This window comes from Vicugna pacos, chromosome 22, assembly GCF_048564905.1.
Source record: "Vicugna pacos chromosome 22, VicPac4, whole genome shotgun sequence".
NCBI lineage: Eukaryota > Metazoa > Chordata > Mammalia > Artiodactyla > Camelidae > Vicugna > Vicugna pacos.
In genome coordinates, this window is record NC_133008.1 from 30065470 (window position 1) to 30088262 (window position 22793).

At 59.1% G+C, this 22793-nt stretch overlaps 1 protein-coding gene across 2 annotated transcripts; it reads left to right on the forward strand.

The window, feature by feature from the left end:
* Positions 1-470: 470 nt before the first annotated feature.
* Positions 471-22280, forward strand: MAP2K2 (mitogen-activated protein kinase kinase 2). Of its 2 annotated transcripts, XM_072947949.1 has the most exons (11): positions 471-817; positions 3994-4204; positions 9904-10050; positions 14413-14490; positions 15131-15182; positions 15261-15385; positions 15666-15879; positions 17751-17815; positions 19088-19149; positions 20089-20134; positions 21997-22280. In XM_072947949.1, exons 1-11 carry the CDS (start codon positions 726-728, stop codon positions 22108-22110), a joined length of 1206 nt encoding a protein of 401 aa, XP_072804050.1. In that variant the 5' UTR covers positions 471-725; the 3' UTR covers positions 22111-22280. The 2 variants fall into 2 exon arrangements, with proteins under 2 accessions (XP_072804050.1, XP_072804051.1); XM_072947950.1 differs by lacking the exons at positions 19088-19149; positions 20089-20134; positions 21997-22280 and adding an exon at positions 18048-18124 and having other exon boundaries at positions 578-817.
* Positions 22281-22793: the final 513 nt, after the last annotated feature.

Here is a 22793-nt window from a genome sequence, read left to right on the forward strand (position 1 = left end):
GAATGATGGTAACCAATATAAGTTCGTTGGCGGGTGGGGGCTGGGGTGGGGGGGGTGTCCATAATCGGAAAAATACTTAAGTTGATGCTGAGGTCAGCTGAAATCTCCCACAACTTTTGAGGATTTTACTGGCTCCTGTAGTCCCAGTCTGGCTCCTTCAAGAGTCTGAGGGTTTGACCTCTCCCCACGCACATCTGCCCACCGCATCCCATCCTTCCTTTCGCCCTGCTTCCCCCTGCGCCCCAACCCGGAGCCCCAAGCGCATGCGCACACGCTCGGCGGGGGAGGCGAACGATTGCGCATGCTTCGGGCACCGCCTCGAGTCGGTCTCCGCCGCTTTCCGCTTCTGGGAGGCGGCCGTAGGCTGGTGCGCACGCGCCCCGGCAAGGGGCGGGGTCCGGCGCCGCTCCCCGGCTCTGGCTCTCGCGAGAGGCCGGCCCGCGATCTCGTCGCTCCCCCTCCCTCCCTGGCTTCCCGGGCTCTGGCTGCAGCGTCAGCCTCGGTCCATCCTCGGTCCGGCTTCGGCTGCCGCGGTCTATCGGCTTCAGCCCCGGCGCCCTTTGGCGCCCTTCGGCCCCAGTCCTCAGCGCCGCCCATCCTCGCCACCCGGGCACAGGCCTAGGCCGAGGCCGCAGCCCCGGGGTCGCGTCGGCGCCGCCCGCTCCCGGCCCGCCCCCTATGGGCCCCGGCTAGAGGCGCCGCCGCCGCCGGCCCGCGGAGCCCCGATGCTGGCCCGGAGGAAGCCGGTGCTGCCGGCGCTCACCATCAAACCTACCATCGCCGAGGGCCCGTCCCCCACCAGCGAGGGCGCCTCCGAGTGAGTGGGCTGGGCAGGGCCGGGGCGAGCACAGGATGGGGGGTCCCTGAGTAGCGAGGTTGAGGGAGGGAGTCCCTGAGAGGGGAGGAAGGGGGACGGGGCCCTGGGTGGAGAGGACGCGAGTGAAGGGGCCCTGAGTAGCGAGATCGAGAAAGGGAGTCCCGGAGAGGAGAGGCGGGTAGAGAGGACCCTGGGTAGCAAAGTCTGGGGAGGGATCCCTGCGAGGAGAGGAGGGATGAAGGGCTCTGAATATCGAGACTGGGGGGAATGGGTCCCTGAGTGGTGCAGTCGGGCTGGGAGAGGGTTCTTGATGGGAGAAGATGGAATGGGGGTCTCTGAGTGGTGAATCGGTCCTTGGTGGAGAAAAGACGGGAGTGTGGGGCCCTAAATAGTGAAGCCATGGTGATGGTGGGAGAGTTCCTGAGAGGTGAGGATGGGTCAAGGGCCCCTAGTAGTGAAATCGGAGTGAAGGTGGGAGTCCCTGAGTAGTGATGTGGAGGGAGGGGGTTCCTTGCATGCCAAGACAGGGCAAATGGGGTTCCTGAGAGGGAAGGATGGGGTGAGGAGGGGTCCCTGGGAGTGAACATGGGGTGAGGAGGTCCAGGAAAAGGGAAAGGGGTGCCTGCTAGACGAGGATGAGGGAGGGATTCCTCAGGAGTAGGAGGTCTCTGAGGAAATCTGGGGGGAGGGGCACCTAAGAAGATCCTGCTATCCTAGGGGTTAGAGGGTGGAGCCCCTGAGCCTGGGGAGAGTGGTGAGGAGGCCCAGAGGAGGCAAGGAGTAAGGGGGATTTTGACAGTTCGGGGTGTGGGGAGAACTGGGAGCCATGCAGGAAAGAAGTCCAGGGCCTCCTGGAACCCCTGACAGCAGATGAGCAGAGGTTCTGAATCGAATGAATTAGCAAAGCCTCCAGCAGCTGGAGAAGTGCAGGTGGTTTGAGGTGATTGAGGGTGACAAGAGGACTTGAGGGAAGGGGTCCGAGGAAGGAGCAGGGGGCACGGGTGGGGGCCCCTGGCCCAGGTCCGGGTGCTGTGCTTGTGCTGTGACCCGTGAGACCCAGGTATGAGGGGCGAATGGCACGTTTGGTGCCTCTCAGGGGGCTTGGCCTTCTGCCACCAGATGGAGGCAGCCAGACTTGATGCATGTGTGTGTGAGTTAACATCCTTCTCTGTCCCCGAGGGCACAGATCCGTCTGGGGATGTGTTCCTTAATCTCAAAAAATGCACTTAATCTTACAAGAGAGCTCCGTTGTCATATTCTTGTTCTTTTACGTGATTTCTGATTCCCATCCCTTCAAGAAATTCCCCCTGTAGAGGAAGCTAGCCATTGGAATTCCAGGGTTTTTTCTTTATAACCGCCATTGAGTTGCCAATAAATTAAAAATGGATTAATCAGCTGACTCCAGAATGCATTTTAGATGTCAGAGGCCAGTGCCGGAGACCTTCCAGGGTCTGGCCGCAAATGCTATCTCTTCAGCCCTACGGTGAGGGAGTGGTGGCACATATGCTCATTCTTTGGCCTTCCCTCCTCTGTCCATCTGGGTCCTCGTTCCCTCTTCATCCAGGTCTGTGTTCACCAGGCATTCAGTGAGCACCTGCTAGGCCCTTGTCCTGGCTCAAGGGGTCACTACCACAAGCACAGGCTTTGTGGGCAGGAACAACACAGGTGTGATTCCCACCTCTGCCACTTCCTTGCCTTGTGACCCTCAGGCAAGTTACTTAACCTCTGAGCCTTTTCCCTCCTGTGTGGGCTGGGTCTCCCAGAGAGCTGCCTCCCAGGTGGGTCATGAGAATTAAACAAAATGGTCAAAGCTCTAGTACCTGCTCAGGAAGTGGCCCCTAGCCCCCACTCCCAGCGACCTCTTCGTGGTACCAGCTCAGGTCAGATCACCCAGCGGCATGTCATCTTGCTCCTGTGTGCCCTTCTGTTCATGCCTCTGTAAGTTGCAGGAAGTCATGGTTGAACTTGGGGATTGGAAGATTTCTGCAAGAACTCCACTCTTTCCCCTTCATCCCCTGCCCAAATCCCCCCACGAGGTCTCCCCCAGGTGGGCCATCAACCTTGGCTTACGTGCCCTGAGGCACAGTGGCTGAGGACCACCGGAGGTGGCCCATTCTCCTTTAGAGACTTTTCTTAGAGCTGCACTCACTGTCTGGTCCAGCAGCCCCTGGCCGTAGCCAGCACTTGAAATGTAGCTTGTCCAGATTCGGGGGAGCTGTAAGTACACTATGCATTCCAGACGGATTAATTTCACCTGACACATTTTTTTTAACATGGCTAGAAATGTTTTAAGTTGCACACATGGCTTATGTTCTATTTCTTTGTGGCTGCACTAAGGTAGTCCTTGTGTGCTCTAAGCTAGCATCTTATAAAGAACTGCTTTTTACTCCAGGAGTTGGTTCAAAGTCAAGGCACTGGTGAAAATAGCTTACTGTCAAAATTTCCTTTGAAAGTTCCTTGAGTTACCCAATACAGTGCAGTGTACGTGGCTGGCTTTTAATAACCAGGTCTGGGAATATGGGTGCGTAGAAATGCCTAATGTTTACAGCAACGCTCAGGATGTAATAAGAGCATGCTGGTTGAACAGAATGCCCTGGAGTGGTCCTCGCTGTTTAAGTTGGGCCTCTCTCCTCTCTCCCTCCAGTGCCTGTGTGTAACTCACGTAAATTAGAAGCATGTATGCTGTGGCTTCTGTCATCCGCCTGCTGGTTTCTAGTTCTTTGCTCTGAGGCCACTCAAGATGAGTCTGCGCCTCCATCCTCGTGAAAGACAGGTGTCCTGTCTTCACCCCCACCCCTGGGGCTTGTCTCCCGCATCCCCTCGTCTCCTTCTCCTGTGGTCTGGAGCCCTTGTGTCAGGAAGGAGGGCTCCTGGGTCTGAAACCAGGGCTGTCAGACTAGAGCTGGTCCTTTAAGTCCTGAGACCTCCTAACCTTTATGAGTGGGGAGAGGAGCAGTGTCCCCAGTTCTCGGGGAGTTTGGCTGTGTCTGTGGGTGGTCTTTTTTTTCTTGCTAGATCACAGGGCCCTTGAGCACAGGAATCAGGTCTCATTCACCTCCCAGCTACAAGCCCGGGACCTGGCGTGAAGTGGCCACGCGGTAAACTCGGCTCAGCCTGAATCATCTCTGGGTGGCTTGCACGCTCTTGGCTAACCCGTGCCCTTGGGGTCTCTGCAGAGCAAACTTGGTGGACCTCCAGAAGAAGCTGGAGGAGCTGGAACTCGACGAGCAACAGAAGAAGCGGCTGGAAGCCTTCCTCACACAGAAGGCCAAGGTTGGGGAGCTCAAGGATGATGACTTTGAAAGGATCTCAGAGCTGGGAGCCGGGAACGGTGGGGTGGTCACCAAGGTCCAGCACAGACCTTCGGGCCTCATCATGGCAAGAAAGGTAAGAGGTGGCCGGCAGGGCCGCGCATGGTGTGAGTGGTGGGGGCAGGTCCTGTGAAAATGGGAGAGAGGGTTGAAAGGTGCAGGCCTCTGGTGTCTGATTGGCTTCTGGGCCCGGAAGCCCTGCCCCCAGCCACGGGTTCTAGTTAGAATGTGGCAATGCGGGCTTGCCTCACACAACTCTTCCGTTTGATACCGCTCTCTGCCTTCTGGGATGTCTTAAATTGAGGTTCCCAGAAAGGGACTGGTTTGAGAAGGGTAGCAAGTGGAGTTTGGAGGAAGAAAGGAGGAGAATCAGGTCCCCTAGAGTTGGCATCACCCTGACTGCACAACCAGAAGACCCTGCCGACCCAGATGGGCTGCCAGTAGCGATGGTCACATTGAGGGGAGTCCCTTGGCAATGAGGCACCCAAACCACCTGTGTTAGTTGGGGTTCTCCAGGGAAACAGAACCACTAGAGGTGTGTGTGTGTTGGGGGGCAGGTTGAGGTATTTTAAGGCATTAGCTCACACAGTCATGGGGCTGGCAGGTCTGCAGTCTGTTGGACAGGTCAGTGGGCTGCAGGCTCAGGGAAGAGTTGATGTTGCAGCTTGAGCCCAAAGACATTCTGGAGGCAGAACTCCTTTCTCCTTGAGGGACCTCTGTCTTAAGGCCTTCAACTGATTAGATGTGGCCCACCCACATGGTAGTGAGTCATCTGCTTCACTCAAAGTCTGATGATCTCCACGTCAAATCACACCTGAAAAATACCTTCACAGTGACATCTAGACTGGTGTTTGACCCAACAGCTTGGGGGAGGGCATAGCTCAATGGTGGAGCGCATGCTTAGCATGCACAAGGTTCTGGCTTCAATCCCTAGTACCTCCTCTAAAAATAAATAAATAAATAAACCTAACTACCCCCTCCCCCCAAAAAAGAGATACTGACCCAACAGCTGGGTACTGGGCCTAGCCAAGTGGACACATCAAATCAACTGTCACCCCACCCTTTGGTGCCTTCCTCATCGGGGCTTCTGTGCCACAGTGTGGCCTCTCCCGCACTTGTTGGGGAGGGATCCCTGAGAGATGTCGAGTGGCGCAGAGGAGAAGGTCACCACATGGACAGAGGGGCTCCGACCCACGTAACCGGTGGACGTTGTGTTGAAGAATTACTCTGCTCATACAGGCATATTTTTTCGGACATAGAAAGCCCCCTTTCCCAGAAGCCCGTGGTCTGTAGTTTCTGAGCTGTACTCTGGAAAACTGCCCGCCCCGCACCCAGGTGGATCTGCCCGCCTTTCCTGGGAACCTCGCACTTGGTTTCCGTTGGGGCTTAGCGCTGCAGCTATTCCTCCTGCCTCCAGAGCACCTCCCTCCCTCCTGAAACCTAAAGGCACATGCTTTCTATTTCTGTCCGCTTACTGCAGGCAGCCTTTTCAAAACCAGAGCAGCCCCAGAAGTCCCTGGTCTGCTCGGCCAAAGCACGGGGAGAAAAGGGCAGATGTGAGGTGCAGGCAGAGATGGGGGTCTTGGGAACAGAGTCCTTGTTGGGGACGGAGGGCTTCGCTGGCCAGCCGCCAGCATGCCTTTCATAGACGTGAGTCCATGAGTTTGCCTACCGCTTCCTGACAGCCTGTGAAGTAGGACTTTGGGGTTTAAAGCTGGGGGTCCAGATGAGTCCTGTAGTCTAGTTTGTGGTCCTGTCCCGATGTCAGTGTCGTAGCTTTGATACTGGCCTCCGTCGCAGAAGATGTGGTCACCACTTGGGGGCCTGGGGGAAGGGTGCACAGGATTCTCTCTGCCGCTTTTGCAGATGTTGCTGTGCTTCTATATTGTTTCAAAATAAAAAGTTAAAAAGGTCCAAAAATTAGGGGGTGTGGACCTCAGGTTTTGTTCCCTGTCGATCGTAACCTCCTCTGGTCTCCTGAGCCCTGGGTGGCTGTGTGCCCAGCTCAGTGTGGAATGGAGCAGGCACCCACCAGTGTTGGTTGAATATGTTGAGCACGGAGGCTGACCTGCCGGCTGGCGTGCGGTTCAGGGCTGTCAGTCTCCAGTGGCCCAGAAGCCCTTGGCCAGTCTGTGGGGGTGCAGGGCTTCTGGAATGCCAGTTCACCCTGTATTCAGCTGAGGACACAGGTGGGAAAACTGATGGGACAAAGTGGCTTTTAAGGAACAGTGGCCTCAGTCCTTCCTCCACTGCCTTGGGTGGAATTCCAGTTCCCAGGAAGTTGAGTAGGAATTCCATGCATTCCAAGTGTGTGAGCTTATCAGATCTCCAGATGCAGCCCCTGCCAGGTGTGAGGGTGAGGGCAGGGCTGGGGCTTCTGGAAGGCCTGTCCAGATCTGCTGTGGGCTAGCATCCCTCCGGCCCCTTTGATGGGCAGGGGATTGTGACCAGTATGACCTGCCACCAGGAGAGCAGTGAGACCAGCTTCCTAAGACCCCAGAAAACTGGTCTCCATTTTCACTGTTGTTTGTACGTATTTTCTTGACTCGAGCGTGGTGTCCTGTCCTGTGCGTCCTTGTGAGAGCCCTAGGAACCAAACCTCTGCTTTGCAGGGACCAGAGGGGATCTGCGAAGAATTCGGCGCATTTGCTGTGCACACAGAGCGCCCTTGGCTTCCCTGTGCTTGGAGCAGGTGACTGCACTTGCGGCCTTGCGTGTGTGTCCCTCCCGTCGGCCCCTGCTTGCTTCCAGAACAGAGGTTATGGACCTGCCCGAGGCTCTGTCCTAACACTAGCTGCCTTCTTTCGAGTGATGGCCCAAAGTCAAAGCCAGTGCTGAGACCTTGACACGTGTTCTCATTCACATGGGTCAGCAGCTCCGCTTCACAGACTAGAAACTGAGTCTGAGCTGGGGCAGTGTCTGGGTTGCAGAGTCTGCCCTTTGCAGTTAATGACCCAGTGGTGGGAGCTGCCAAGGCTTTGCCTCCATAACCCATTTCCCTCTTTTCCTGGTTTGCGGACCACCCATCCACCCTGCCCCATTCTGCAGTCAGAACAGCCGTAAACTCCAGGGGTTTGAACTAGCACCGTTTTTATCTAATCAGCTGTCAGCCAGGTGCTGATGGGGAAAGAGTGTGGATTTTGGTGTTCTGTGAGCCAGGCCTGACCCTACCTGACCACTCACCAGCTGTGTACCCCTGGGGATGTGATTTCACGTCTCTGAACCTGAACCTGCCGGTGCAGTGGGGCAGTCCTCCTTGCCTGCCTTCCCCCCAGGGCCAGGGCAGATTGCAAGCATTTGTGCTCAGAAACATGGCCCTCGTCCCATTCCTGCTTTTTCTCCGCACACCCTCATCAGTGGTTCCTAGTCAATCTGGAAGGTTCGCTTTACACACGCCAGTTACAATATCCACCAAAGCTGTGTTCACATAGCAGCCACCCCTGTGTCCTCTCTTCACTGGATCTTTCTCGAAAGCCCCTGACTTCCTTTGGCTTTATTTCATATTAAGGCCCCAACTCCAGGCTCCCGGGACCTGTGAGATTCGTCCAGTTCGTCCCAGTCTTGTCCACCCCTTCTGTCTCCCCCAACCCCCGCCCCAGTCATTCACCTGCGGCTTCCTTGAAGTTCTTGGCAGAGAGCAGCACCATCCGTGAGGAAGCCCCTGGTCAGACGCGGGTGCTGAGCACTCAGAACACGGTCAGGGTGAACCGGGGCTGTGCTGTACGTGCAGAAACACCAGGTTTCTGGTGCTCCATGTGAAAAAACTCATTAATATCTTTCCCTTGATCTCATGTCAAAACAGTAAATTTTTGATGCATTTCACTGAGTTAAACAAAACAGGAAGATTTGTTTCGCCTGTCTCTTTGCACTCTTAACGCAATAGCTGGAGGATTCAAAGTTCGGTTAGTGGCTCACGCCGTGTTTCTGCCGGGCGGCGCTGGTGCTGACTTCGCAGCTCCCGGGTGAGCCTGCCGCACTGCACACAGACACCAGCACTTCGCTCTCAGACCCGCATCCCGCCTTTTCCAGGCGTGTCTGCACGCACGTACTGGGCGTCCCCTCCCTGGTGTGGCCACTGGAGTTCTGATGTGACCCACCTTCCCACTGGGGGAGCCCGAGGGGGAAGTGCAGTGTCCCAGGCCCATGGCCAGAGCTGGGCTCTGCAGGTTGGGTCAGTGGGGACCCTTCAAGTGAGGGCTGAGGCTTTGCCTGCGGCCGGCAAGGGCACCAGGCATGGTTTCACCCAGATCTGCCACAGCTCTCAAGGTTTTGATGGTCATCGATGTGGGCCAGTGAGCAGGTCGTGCTACCCTGTGCCCCCCTGAACTGAGCACACGCCCCTCCAGCAGGCAGCTCTTTGTCCTTCTGCCTCCAGCGCCTGCCCCACCTTGTCCACCTGGCCTCTTTGTACCTGTCCTTGGAGGCCTGGCCTCAGTATCACCATGCCCTGAGTCACCCTGTTGGCACCTCCGCCATACCGGGGTTGTTTTGGCCCCTTCTCTTCCCCTGATGGCAGGTCTCCTCCAAGCAGAGCCACCTTTGTATCTTTCTCCCCGTCATCGGCCCCACATATAACCCACTCTGCAGAAATGTCTGTTGAATTGGTATCCGTCATTTTCAGATACCAGGGATCTGGCTCCGCCTCTCTGACAAAGGGATGGAAATCACACCTTTTTCTTGCCTTGTCACGATGGCTGGCGCGTCTAGGATCCTGAGGCGCTAAGACAGGGACCCACAGCCGCGGCTCTCTCCCGCTGGGCGGTGGGTCTTGGCTTGCGCAGGGTTTGGAGTTGGACACTGCTCTTGGCCTTTTGTCAGCTGTCTTTTCCGTGTCTCTCTGGGCCATCCTTTCTGTTTCTCACCTTTCCACACGTTGTGATGAATTTGGTGACAGTCCCCTCTGCCAACTGGAACTCGGGTAGAAGAGGAGCTGGGATCCTAGGGTGGCAGGTGGCAGGTGGCAGCTCTCTCTGTATTGTCTCCAGGCTGGAGGGATGAAGGGCCCTGAAAGCCCACTGCTGGTGGGGCTGGGGGCAGAAGTGACATAGTCGCCCTGTCTGACAGGGCGTCACCCCGCCTGCTCCTGGGAGAGGCTGGCACTTTGCGTGATTTGGTGGGAAGAAAACTCTTAAACAACTCCCCCCATAACCAAGTGAAAAATGTTGCCTCCTATGACATTCTTCTGAAAACAGCTTCATTGGGATGTAATTTACATACCACGTAATTTACCCTTGTAGAGCATTTCACTCAGTGACTTTTAGTATATTTTCACAATGCCATGCACCCATCACCACCTTAGTCTTAGAACATTCCATCACCCCAGAAATACGCGCCAGCCCGTTTAGCTGTCACTCCGCCGTCCCCCAGCCCCTGACAGCCAGGAGCCCCCTCTCTGTGTCTGGGGACTGGCCTGTTCTGGACGCCTCACATCCACGGACTCACACACTGTGTGTCCTCCTGTGTCTGCTTCTCTCACTCAGCACCGTGCTCTCAGGGTTGGTCCCCGTGGCAGCGAATGTCAGGGCTGCTCTCCTTTCCGTGACTGATGTCACGCGTGTGGAGGGACACGTGTGTCTGTCCCTTCTTCAGCTGACTCAGGACACTTGGGCTGCTTCTGCTTTTCAGCTGTTGTGACTCACATTGCTGCGAACATTCACGTTTGAGTCTGTCTGTGGCTGTGTGTTCTCAGTTCTCATGGGTTGATGGATACCCGCTGCTTCCCGGCTCCCCTTAGAAGGCGGCTTGGCCCTGAACCTGCTTTCTTCTCCCCTGCAGCTGATCCACCTGGAGATCAAGCCGGCCATCCGGAACCAGATCATCCGCGAGCTGCAGGTGCTGCACGAATGCAACTCCCCATACATCGTGGGCTTCTACGGGGCCTTCTACAGCGACGGGGAGATCAGCATCTGCATGGAGCACATGGTGAGCACCCCCAACCCCGGAGCCGCATCAGTGTCCCCCAGTCACCCGGCAGAGTTCACACAGGTTGAGGAACAGACGTCCCCTTGCCTGAGACCCTCAAGGCCCCCATCCTATTTCCAAGGGGACCCGTGTGGAGATGGTGGATGCAGTACAGCCGTATGCTTGTATAGATGCCTTTGTTTTATTGGATACCAGACACTGTCCTCCTAATATTTTTTGGTTTTAATGGAGGTACTGGGGATTGAATCCAGTACCTCGTGCATGCTAAGCCCGTGCTACCACTGAGCTGTACCCACCCCACCTTCCTGACAGTTTTGCTTTTTCCCACCATCCAGCCTCCTGGCATCCACAGGTAGCTGGCAGGTAATGTGCTAAGCACGCTGAGGCTGCTCCCAGTCCCCGCCATGTCACAAGTAATGCTGCTCCGAGAGTCCTTGCACCCAAGCAGGCTGTGTGAGCACTGAGGCCTGCAGTGGTGTGCAGGGGGAGCCTTGTCTCTCACTCCCACGAGGCCCCCAGTGAGAGGGCGGTGGGCTGGAGGCCTGTGGGATCAGACCTCTGCGGTGGCAGGTGATTTTTTTAAACCACGGTCGATTCTGTTGTGCCCCCTTGTTGAGGAACTCTGGTCTCGAGGCTCAGAAATGGGTGGGATTGGGTGTATCGAAAGCAGAAGTGGTCAGAGCTGAAGGCCCCCGGAGGAAACACCTCCGGCCCTCCTCCACCCAGCGTCCGCCAGGTAGGGCCCTGTCCGCCCTCGGCTGTCTGGCCCCAGCCCTCGGGGGCCTTGCAAAACCAGGATGCCACGTGGCTTTAGGCAGGCAGCTTCGGTTACGCCTCGAGTGCGCTGTCCCCTCTGACAGTTTTGTAACAGAGGCAGGAAATGAATTTGAGTAAGCGCCTGCAGGGAGGGGAGTGCCCCCGGGAAGGGGCTCCCCCGCCTGTCCTGGCAGAGCCCCTTCCTCACCTGGGAGAGGGCGGCCAGATCTGCCCACCCCCCCTGGCAGCCACTGTGCAGACAGAATCGGGCGGGGAAAGGACGTGAAGTCAGTGTGGTCTGAGGGGAGCCAGGTATGTACTGTAGATTGTCCCTCCCCCTCCTCTCTCTCCCCCTCCCCCCTCCTCCTCTTCCTCCCCAGCACTCCCGCCACCCCCACCCATCCTCCCCAAATACCCTGAGTTCGGAGTCTCTTTCCCTTGCAGAAAAGCAGGTCAGCATCACCCCCCCGGGTCTGGGTGGGTGTGAAGCGTCGGTTGTGGGGCGAGGTGTCTGCGCCTCGGCAGCTCGCTGACCCAGCTGCCGGGCTGCAGGGGCACGTGCGAGGCTCTGCGCTAGTCACGCTCAGCCTTTAAACCTCCTGGTCGGACTCCTCTGGTTCGCTTTTGTAGCGAGCACGTGAGGACGGTAGAGGTGTAGGTGCCACAGATGCAGAGACACCCTCGGGCGTGGTCTGAACTCCCTGCTTTCTGCTGGCGGGGGTTACAGCCCACAGAGGTGAGCTGGAAGAGGGGGCGCTCTGGGCGAGGAAGGCGCAGGGAAGACAAAATGATGAAGCGGTGAGAGGACCCTTGCCACTCCTGCTGGGATCCTCGTGTCTGCTGGTTCCTCGTGGAGTCACCTTGCGCGGCAGCGAGCGGGCGCCCTGCAGTCCCCACCGCGGTCTTACTGCAGGACTCGGGCCGCGTCTCACACCTTGCCCGCCAGGCCAGGGGGCTGAGGAATAGACAGGCTGGTCCGTGCGTGTGTGAGCTTCGGGAAAATCGGCTGTGGCATTGTTGCCTCAGCCATTTCCCCGTGTTTCTGTATCACCTCCGTTTCTCAGTTTCTGCCATCGTGACATCCCGCCTGCTCGGCCTCTGGCTTGGTCAAGCCGTCCCTGTTGAGGGTTAGGTTTCCTCTCTACTCAGGATCTTGTGAGAATTGGTTCTAGTTTCCGACCAGGTAAATTCCAGGTCCAGCTTGTGAGAAAAGCCCCCTGACTGGGGCTGAGCAGCCCGGATCTGGCCCAGAAGGTGAAGCTCGCCTGGCCAGCACGTGAAACAGCAAGGCGGTGGCCTCCCAGCGCCTAGACCTATCACCCAGAAAACTTGGGGTGTGGGCCAGAAGACAGTGGGTGTTTGGGGGCCAGAGCGGCCAGGGAGCAGCTGACTGACCGCTCAGAGGCACCTCTTGGTATTTCTTGGGCACTCATCAAACCTGTGGAAGGATGTGATGGTGAGAAGTCTGACACGTCTGTCAGTCAGGGGCAGGTGGAGCGGCGCGGGCTGCTTCCCGGTGGAGACGTGGAGCCAGTGTGCACGCCCCAAGCGAGAAGCCCCCAGAGAGGGGTACGCGTGATCCGAGCCCAGCGACTGATCTAGATGGATGGACACATAGATAGGCAGGCAGACAGGTTTAGAACTCTGTGTTTCTCTGTGTGTGCACAGAAGGGGCTGGAAGAGTCTAAGTCACACTTCAGGGGAGGCAAGTGAAATTGTTGGAGATCAGAGTGTAATTTATCTGCATTTGAATTTTTATAAGAGAAAGGTATTTGTAGACTCCCTGCTTAATGCAAGTGTGGTTTCAAAGATGTTTAGGAGACACACACACACACACAATGAAAGCGTGTGGTCGTGCGTGAGGAGTGAGATCTGGGCTCAGAGAGACCCAGCTGTGATGCCCCCGCGCCACATCCTGTCCATGTGTCTTCTTAGCTGTGGACCAGGGATTTCTCCACTGGGCGACGTCTGGGACATTTGTGTTGTTGCAACTAGGGAGACGCGGATGGGGGCCAGACATGCTGCTTTACACCCACACAACATGCAGTACACTCTCCCCCGTTTGCCAGAGTGACCCACCCCGTGTCCCAGTTCCCTGGGGATTCTGCTGTGGAGAACAGTGCTGTCTGCGTCACGGGGCTGTTTTGAGTTGACTTGAGACCCTGGCACGGGGCCTGGGCCACCATAGCCTCTCCGTGGATGCTCACCCTGAGCATCCTCATCCAGCAAACAAATGACAGCTCTACAGAAAATTAAGAATGAAAGGGACTGTGTTAGGGAGCAGAGATCACTAACTTTAAAGAAAAAAATTTTAAGGTCGCTAAAACAAAAAATGAGAAGAATAAAAGGAATTCCCCCCATGTGAGACAGGCCTAGGCTGGGCAGAATGCCGGTCGCCTGGGTTCCTCCTCAGCCACCCTCACCGTCTGCCTGCACTCGGCCCCCACCCTCAGTCTGGCGCTAGCTGACAGTGTCGCACACAGGATCCTGAAGCTTCAGAGTGCCTTGGGTTTTCCAGAACTCCCACCATACCCTCCTTACCGAGCACAGCTGGGGCAGGGTACCAGGGAGCGGGCACCCAGGCTTCTCCCCCTCCCCCAAGTGAAGCAAGAGGCAGCTGGTGGCCACGGGAGCCCTAGAACAATGCCCAAGAGAAAGCACGGGCCACCTGGCCACGAGCGCGGGTTCTGGCCACATCCCCACTGCGCCCCTCGAGCCTCAGCTCCAATCCGCCCAGTGACCTGGGGCCCTTGGAGCCCCCTCTGAAGAAGCGCCTTTGGCCTGTTGGCGACGCCCTGGGTTTCAGTCTCCAAGTGCTGCCAGGAGACCTTGCGCAAGACACTTGATTTCTGCCATTTCCTCGTTAACCATGTGAATTTGGGGCCACGCCCAGGTTGGGGGATGGACTGCAGTCACCTGTGTCAGGTGCTTTGCAGGACATCCCACACACAGGGCGGTGAGCAGGGGCTAGGCCTGCAGGAGAGGGACGGAGCCATCCATCCTCCTCCTCCTCCTCCTCCGTGCCCCTCCGCCATCAGCCTTCCTGATGGAGCTGGGGGCTTGGGCGGGGGAGCAGTGGAGGGGTCAGTCGACTTGGCCTTCCTTCTGCACTGGGCAGTTACGGGCCTTGCCTCTGGGTTCTTCCTCCACTTCCCACGGCTGCACCCAGCTTGCGGAGGAGACCCAGGCCCCAGAGTGGGTGGCTCGGCCACAGGCCTCGTGGAGCTCTGGCCTCCGTGGCTCTGCTCCGCCCGCCGCTGCCGTGGCAACCTCGGGAAGGCTGAGTCACGCCATCCAGCTGTGGGCCTCAGTTCCGGGAAGGACAAGCCGCCTGGGGAGCGTGCTGGCACCCTTTCCGCTTCCTGAGGCCCTGGAGGCAGCAGGGGCTGCCGGAGTCCCTGCTTTTGGCCGATGGGCTGCCTTTGGCTGTGGTCTGGTCTCTGCTTCCTGTGGAGGAAGTTGGGCACCAGCTCACTGGGAAACAGGGAAATGCTCCGTTCTTACACCTGCTGCCCTGGCATCCCCCTGGGGACCTGTCTCTGTACTGCCAGCCCTGCCTGGCGATGGCTCGGAGTTGCTTTCCTCTCTCTTCTGTGCTGCCCCTAGGATGGTGGCTCCCTGGACCAGGTGTTGAAAGAAGCCAAGAGAATTCCGGAAGAGATCCTGGGGAAGGTCAGCATCGCGGTAAGTGTGCGGGTGTGCGCTCCTGGCTGCACGCTCTCGCCCACTCATTCTTACTCCTGCCCCCATGCCACGCGGCCAGGGTCGAGGAGCTCCTGGGAGCCAGTAGTAGGCACCAGAGTGGCCCCCTGCGAAGATGGCCTCTGGTGCCAGTCTCCACCAGCTGTGGCACTGAGCTGGTGGTGTCCCTTTGCCCTGTATGATGGGGATGATGCTCCCCTGCCCCATCCAGATGGGTTGCTGGAGATGCTGGGGGCCTGGTCCCAGGCACACAGTGTCCCTCCGTGCTGTCATCATGGAGTGTCTCCTCTCTGACGTGGTGAAATGGCCACTGCGTCCTTCACCCCATCGGCCTGGGGCCTGAGCACTGTCTCAGCACCAAAGTGCTCAACAGGGGTGACCTCCGAGGTGGGGCAGTTGCCTGGACACTCAAAGCCCCACTAACGGGGCCTCAGGCCTTGTCCCAGCTCTCACGGGCCTCACGAGAGGAGCAGTGTCTGCTTTCCGGGCAGGGAGTCATATGAGTCAGTGAGGTGGGTGCCTGTGTGGATGTCATCACCATCACATGGCCCCTGCAGTCTGGCCTGAGGGCCTGTCCAGAGGACAGTCCCCCACACAGCACCGCCCTGCGGCTTCCCTGCAGGTTCTGCGGGGCCTGGCGTATCTCCGGGAAAAGCACCAGATCATGCACCGAGGTAAGGGCTGGGCGCCTCTGGGGCCCGGTGGGGCTGGCGGGTGGCCCGGGGCATCCTCACCGCCAGCTCTCCTCCCAGACGTGAAGCCATCAAACATCCTCGTCAACTCCAGAGGGGAGATCAAGCTGTGCGATTTTGGGGTTAGCGGGCAGCTCATCGACTCCATGGCCAACTCCTTCGTGGGCACGCGGTCCTACATGTCGGTGAGTCTGGCGGGAGTCTGCTTAACAGCTGTCTTTCCTGGGCTGGTCTTTCTCCAGGAGCAGAGACAACAACCTGTGGGTTGTGGGTCTCTAAGGAGACACCATCAGCACAGCTGGAAGCAGGTGGAGGGAGGAGACAGAATTGCTTTCTTCCTGTTACTTGGTCTCCAGAGGGATGACAGGGCATGATGGGGCTGCAGGGGAACCAGGGAGACACTCTAGGGTGCCAGCCCCTACCCCGCATGCACCAGCCCCCTCCACCTCCCTGTCTCGCCCACAGCCAGAGCGGCTGCAAGGCACTCACTACTCGGTGCAGTCGGACATCTGGAGCATGGGCCTGTCCCTGGTGGAGCTGTCCGTTGGAAGGTACCCCATCCCCCCGCCAGACGCCAAGGAGCTGGAGGCGATATTTGGCCGGCCCATGGTCGACGGTGCAGAAGGAGAGCCTCACGGCATCTCACCACGGCCGAGACCCCCCGGACGCCCCATCAGCGGTAGGGCCCGAGCCTGGGACTTCCGGCTTGGACAGGGCACGCGGCGCCCGGGGATGGCAGCTGCCTCCCCTGTGGCCTCTCTCAGCGCCACCTGTCCCCCTGGGTCATGCTCACTGCGGTCAGCAGTCCTCAGATGGTCCTGAGGCTTCTGGGGACAGCTCTGCAAGCAGTGCCTCAAACTGTCCCGTCCGGGGCAGCTGCACCTGTTGCTGCAAGCTGGCGGGGTCCAGAAACTCTCCTCAGCCAAGTCGCGCGCGGGGTGGGCGGTTTTTCCAGCATTTTATCACGAAAGCGTTCAAGGGTGCAGAAAAGCCGAAAGGGTTGCCCAGCAAGCACCATTGTGCCCACCACCTGGGCTCTGCGGTGCTGCGTCTGCTGTGTTGGGCCAGGACCTCCTTGGGTGGCTTGTTGGATGAAGCCCCGACACACAGCGGGGGTGGGTGGGGACGGAGGGCCGGCAGGGCCCCCAGAGGACCCTTGGTACCTAGAGCCACCACCTGTGCTGTGAAGTTCAGGCTGGTACTTCCACCACGCTGGGGGCTGGCGAGGGGAAGGGTCCCGGCTCGGGGTCCCGGCTCAGGTGGTCTAACTAGGAAGCAGCGCTTAGGGCTCTGTGATTTTTTTTCTTTAAGTCAAGTGGCAGGAAGAGAGTTGAATTAAGTGAGGGTCCAGAGGACCAGGCCTTGGGCTGCAGTTGATCAGTTGATTTCTCAGCTTTATTGAGGTAGAATTCACCTACCTCGTGACCCACTCTTTTCAGGCATGCAATTCAGCAGATTTTTATATCTTCATAAGGTTGTCTGACCACCACCTTTATATGATTCCAGAACATTCCATCACCCCAAAAGGAAACCCTGTCCCCCCCAGCCCCTGACAGCCAGGAGCCCCTTCTGTGTCTCTGTGGACTGGCCTGTTCTGGACGTTTCACGTCAGTGGCGTCACACAGTGTGGCCTCTTTTGTCTGGTTCTCTCACTGAGCCTTGTGTTCTCAGGGTCTGTCCACGCTGTGCCAAGTGTTGGTGCCTTGTTCCTTTTTATGGTTGCGTAGTATTCCACTGTGTGGGTGGTTTTTGTGTACCTATTCACTGTTGATGGACACTTGGGTCTTTAGATGGTGGTTGTCACAGTATTTTCAAGCCCAGACCTTCCCCTTTCCTGGTGCCACACCCAGACGGCTGAGGTGTCTGGATTTCCTCCGAGGGGAGAACCCCCATCCCTGCATCTGTGTCCTCAGGCCCCGGCCCCGCCCTCCCAGCCCGACTCCCAGATGGTGTCTGGGCCTTCCAGGCAGGGAGGAGTGGTGGGCTGTGCCAAGCCACTCGGCCTGCCAGCACCTCCCCCAGCCCCGGCCCCAGCCCGAGTGCCCATTTCAGGACTGGGGACAGAAGGCGAAAGTCCAGCTGCCAAACGCGGGCCTGGCCAGCTGGGTCTAGGACAGGGGTCAGCCATGCAGCCGGCCACCGTCGTGAGCGGCCCTCAGGCCCACGGCCGTCTCCACCCGCAGGTCCACACAAGGTCACACTGCCGCCTTTGCCTGCCCGGCCCCCCACGCCCCACCGGCACCAGGGGGCAGGGGTTTGACTTTGGTACAGCACAGACTTGGCACTGTGCCAGACCTGTGACTTCTCAAAAAACATTCCTGTTCATTTTGCTGTTTTGTTTTGTAATTCACCGGAGGCTCAGGAGAGAAGTGACTTTCCCAGGAAGGCAAGCTCAGTCGCCAGGCAGCCAGGCTGGGGCACCACGCCTCTGGTTCCAGCCGGGTGGGGAGGAGGCGCTCGGCTGTGTTCAGCGCACTCGGACCTTGATGCCCGACAGAAGTGCAGCGGCCACCTGCCCATCTCACCCGTCTTTGTCTCTGCCCTGGGCAGGTCATGGGGTGGACAGCCGGCCGGCCATGGCTATCTTCGAGCTGCTGGACTACATCGTGAATGAGGTGTGTGCCTGGGGCCCTGGCGGGCCTTCGGGCCAGCGGGATTAAGCCGTTCCTGTTGGAAAAAAGGGAGCTGGACACGTAGACCGGGTTCTTTTGGGGAGGGGCTGTGGGGAGAGATGGAGACCAGCTGTGGTTGTCAGGAGGTTATGAGGCATAAAGGTGATGGCCTCACTCCCCCCACCCTGCACAAGCCCACCCTCCCCAAAGGACTCCTTTTTGTTTGTTTTCATAGAGGTGAACCCAGAGTTCCCACCCTGAGCCCAGGAGCCCGGCCCCTCCCTGCAGCTCTTGTCACCAGCAGCTCCTTCTCTGAGCATCTTGACATCTGTGCGTGAAGTCCTAAATCATTCCCCCTTCCTCGGGGAAAGTTCAGCGTCCCTTTCCCCACCCCCCAGTCCCCCCATCTCTGGGAAGGAGGCCCGAGCGCGCACCCAGCCCCTCCCCACCCTGGGAGAGGGCAGCACGAATACTCTCATTGTGCAGATGGGTGAATCCAGGCATAAGGCCTGCAGCTGGGAAGGGGCTGAGTGAGGCCTGACCCCATGGCCCTCCGGGTCACCCTCCCTGGGCCTTCTCTGACTGAAGTGTGTTTCCAGTGGCCCTTTGCAGTTGGGGTGGCCGGGCTTGGCCCAGGGTTGGGTCTTGAGGTGAGCAGCTTAGGGCCCAGTCAGTGGTGGTGGAACAGGGCAGGTGGCTCTGGTGACACAGCAGTGACACCCAGGCCCAGCGAGTACCCCCTCCAGACGGGGCCTGACCCTGCACACCGCTGTCTGCACACCCAGACTTGTGCCAGGACAGACCCCTCAGACTCCCCCTGTTTTGGGGCCCAAGCCCCTGGAGCTCACTTGCCTCCCTGAGGTCTAGACCCTCAGCTCATTCCAAGACACCCCCAGAGCGGGGTGGCCGAGACAGAATGACCTGTGGTCAAGAGTAACCACTCTCGTCCGTAAAATGAGGATGAGCCCTGTCCTTCTTCCTTCTAGAACCAGCTGTGATCCCCAAACAAGAGCTCTTGAGAGAAAATCTGGGAAGAGCCCAACCCAGCTGGCTGCCTGGGAAGCCGCTGGAGGAGCCTGGGGGTGGGTGCTCTCTGTCCGCCTGCAGTGGGCTGCCCCCAGGACAGTAAAGGCTCAGGGCCAGGAGAAGTGCATCCGAGGGCGCCTGGAAAGTGCCAAGCTGTCCCCACTCCCGCAGGGCTGGGAAGCGTCTCTTCCCCTGATTCCAGAATCATCCTTGAGCATCTGACACCCACCTGTCTGTTCTGTCCCACAGCCTCCTCCCAAGCTGCCCAGCGGCGTTTTCACCCAGGACTTCCAGGAGTTTGTAAATAAATGGTGAGCTACCACAGCCCCCAGCCTGGGGTGGGTAGGGAGGGGGCCAGACTGCCTGCTTCCTGGTCCCGGGCTGTCAGGGATGCCAGGCCGGTGGCAGTGTCTGGCGGGACGCAGAGCTCACCTGAGAGCCCAGGTTCCCTTCCCGAGGCTGCTGAGTCATGGTGTCCAGCTGCCATCCCCTAGTGTCCCTGCCTGGAGTGAACCAGGAGTCCAGGCTCTTTGGAAGTGATACTATTCCCACCTCAGCTCCTGCCGTCAGGTGCCTCAGTTTCCTAATCCCGCAAGCCCAGGGCCCTGCAGCCCCCAAGCACGCCTTCCCAGCTGGCTTCTGGGCTGTCCCAGCCCCTCCACCCTCTGGAGGCCGAGGAGTACCTCGCAGGTGGGCTGCGGCCTGGAGGGAGGGCCGCCCCGCTGCCCCGCGTGTCAGGACGCCAGCACGGCCAGCCCCGGGCACAGCCGCTGGACGGCCTAGCTCCCTGGGGTGCGGCCACCCCCCCGCCCCGTAAACGTCCCTATGCCTGTGAGGCCTGTGTTTGAAGAGCTGCCACACCACCCCGAGCTACTTAGAGCAGCTGCCTTTAGACAGTTCTGCTTTTCTGAAGGAAAAAGTTCCATTTTGACATTTGGACTCCCAAACTTGGGGTTTTTATTAGAAATGCAGCCTTGGTTGCTGCTGGGCCTCCAACCCAGAAGCCTCGAGGGGTTTCCCACCCTCTTTCCCTCTTGTCCTGGGTTGAGACTTCTGCTCTTCCCTCCCGGGGCCTCCTGTTCTTACACCCAAGAGCATGGTGGGGCCCCCCACCACAGGAGCCAGGCAGCAAAGGGTGGTGACTGGCTAGGGCAGGGGCTGCCTGGTCCCAGGGCTCCCCGACGGCCACTGACTGCCCGCCTGTCTTGTCTCCCCACCCTCTGTCTTCTCCCGCCTCCTGGAACCTGCAGCCTAATTAAGAACCCAGCAGAGCGAGCGGATCTGAAGATGCTCATGGTAAGTGAGGCACGCAGGTTTTGGGGTCACAGGCTGTGCCCAGGGCCTCTTCCTCCTTGTGGGGAGATGGGCCCCTGGCAGGCTGTCCTTGCCCCAAGCAAGCGTATTGCAGGGAGCATGGGGAGCTTGGCCAACTGGAGGGCCCCCGTGGGTCTCCTGGGTTCGTCGGAGGGAGACATGGGGAGTGGCTGCGGGGGAATAGAGGGGCCCACATGGCCTGGGACGCATGACTGAATGACTGGGCTCCAAGGCGTCGTTGACACCATGGGGGTGTCTGCCTTCCTCTAAACCCACACTATTCAATATCCTTGAAAACAAAGGTGGTCAACGAAAGCCGCCTTCCCCCAGCAGGGCTGCCTGTCGCAGTGCCTTGCGCCCACGGCAGCAGTGGACGCCAGGCCTTCTTCCTGTGCCACCAGGTCTGCCCACCTGAGTCGCCCCCGATGCCAGGCAGCCCCTTATTTATTTCTCGTGTCCCGGAGAGAGAAAACACTGCCAGTTACAAGTGTAAGACATGGATTCTCAGTCTCAGCTGTCCACGTGGGAGAGAGGGAGCCTCTTAGGGTAGTTGCGATGTGGTACCTTAAATAACCGAGCCACGCCCTGCGGTGGGCCCCGGGCCTCTGCCTGCTGCCCTGCAGGGCCAGGCTCCTTGCCTTCCCGCACGTCCCCCCACAGGTCCTCCCCGAGCCCCCCCCCCACCGCAGGCATCGGCACAGGGTGCTCCTTCCCCCTCGGGGTGTGTCCTGCTGCTCTCTCTCGCTGCCTCTGGGCCTCCGCTTCCTTGCCTCCTCCAGGAAGGCACCCTGTCTAAGCCTGCTCTCAGTTAGCTGTGGCTACAGGCTGTGTGTCCCGGTGGCAGTCAGTCTGCTGTGGTCCAAAGAGCCAGCCTGGCCTGGAGCGCCTTGTGGGACTGGGTCTGCAGCCACCTGCTTCTAGAATCTCCTTATTGAGTCTGGTGACTTCAAGGAACACACGATATAAGAAATGTCTTTGTTGCAGAATATGCAAATCCCCGAAACAGAGGAGTCGGAACCCCCCCATGGTGCCACCCCCCGCCCCCGGCTCTGCGCAGCTCGCGGGGCGCAGAGGGCTTCCAGGCCCCTTCCCGAGTAACGCTGCGTGCGTGTGAGGCTGAGCTCGCCGCCCGGACCACAGGAATCCTCTTCCCTTGGCTTGGCTTTTCACCAGGCCCGCCCCCACCTTGGGAAGACTGAGGGTGGTCTCGCCCGCTCCCAGCTGGCATAAGAGGCGATGGTCCTGGCCTTGCAAACCAGGAGCCTCTGGCACTGAGCCATCCTGTTCGGGAACCGCTACCAGGGTGGCTATTTAAGTTACCTATGCTGATGGAGAGCACGAGGTTCTGCTCTCCAGCCACATGAGCCCTATTTGAAGGGCTCAGGAGCCTCATGGCCCCGGTGGCTGCCCGCCCTGGACGGGACATACAGGGAGCTTACTGTCCTCACAGAGTTCCGTTCAGATCAGATGCTCTCACCCAGGTGACTGCTCCCAGGAGACACTGGGCCATGTCTGGGGACATCTGCGGTTGTCACAACTGGGGTTGCTCCTGGCATTGTCTGGGTGGGGCCAGGGAGGCTGCTTCACACCCCACGGTGCCCGGGACGGCCCTGCAGAGACCGGCCCTGGTGTCAGAAGTGCGGGCTGTCAGGGACAGGGGAGGCCCTGAGCTCCAGGGGGCACAGAGCAGCTTCCCCCTCACCTGAGACCCTGTCCCAGGCTGGGGGGCCTGGGGCCTCCCCGCTCTGGGTTTGGTTCCCCTCCCCGGTCCTGCACGTGCCCTGGGCCGGGGGCCTGGACGTCCGGCCAGGGCCAGGCTGCTCACGCCATTCCTTCCCTTTCAGAACCATGCCTTCATCAAACGGTCGGAGGTAGAAGAAGTGGATTTCGCCGGCTGGTTGTGTAAAACATTGCGGCTGAACCAGCCCAGCACGCCCACGCGCAGTGCTGCCGTGTGACGGTCCCGCCGCAGGACCGGCTCCTCCTCTCCCGCCCCCTCCCGCCGCGCCCTCCGTGGAGACCCACGCGCGTTGGGAAGGGCGCCACCGTCGTGCCGTCTTCTCGGAACCTGCTTCCTTAGGTTTAAAGAAAAAACCAAAACAAAACCAGGAAAGAAAAAGCAAACGTGCCCCTTGTGCTTCTTGTTCCTCGTCCTTTGGGCGTCAGCCCTGGCCAGCCTAGGGCGGGCCCTCCCGCAAGGGTGGCCCTGACCCCCGAGAGATGGGGAGCCACTGGGAGCTGGCTTTGCTCCTTTCCAAGGGGTGAAGCCTCGGAGGGACCCCAGCGTTGGCACCTTTCACCAGAAGGGGGGTTGCTGCCCGAGGTTTCAAGTGTCCCCCTGGCCTGACACCTGCCCCTGTGAGGTGGTCCTCCAGGCACCACCTCCCAGAGAGCAGTCAGCCTGATGGCTGTCACGGGGTCCCCTTCCCTCCACCCACCTCCGGCCACTCCTGCCTCTGGTCCCGCAGCCCATCCTCAGCAGAGCATGGCCTGCCCCCCAGAGGGGCTCTCTCATCCTCACCCATGCTTCGTGGAACAGAGACTTCTGACAGCTCGCGGCAGCAGGAGCCGACACTCACTCAGCAGAAAGGAAGTGCTGGGTTTCCAAGCTGTCGGTGCGGTTGGAAACCCCAGCAGATCC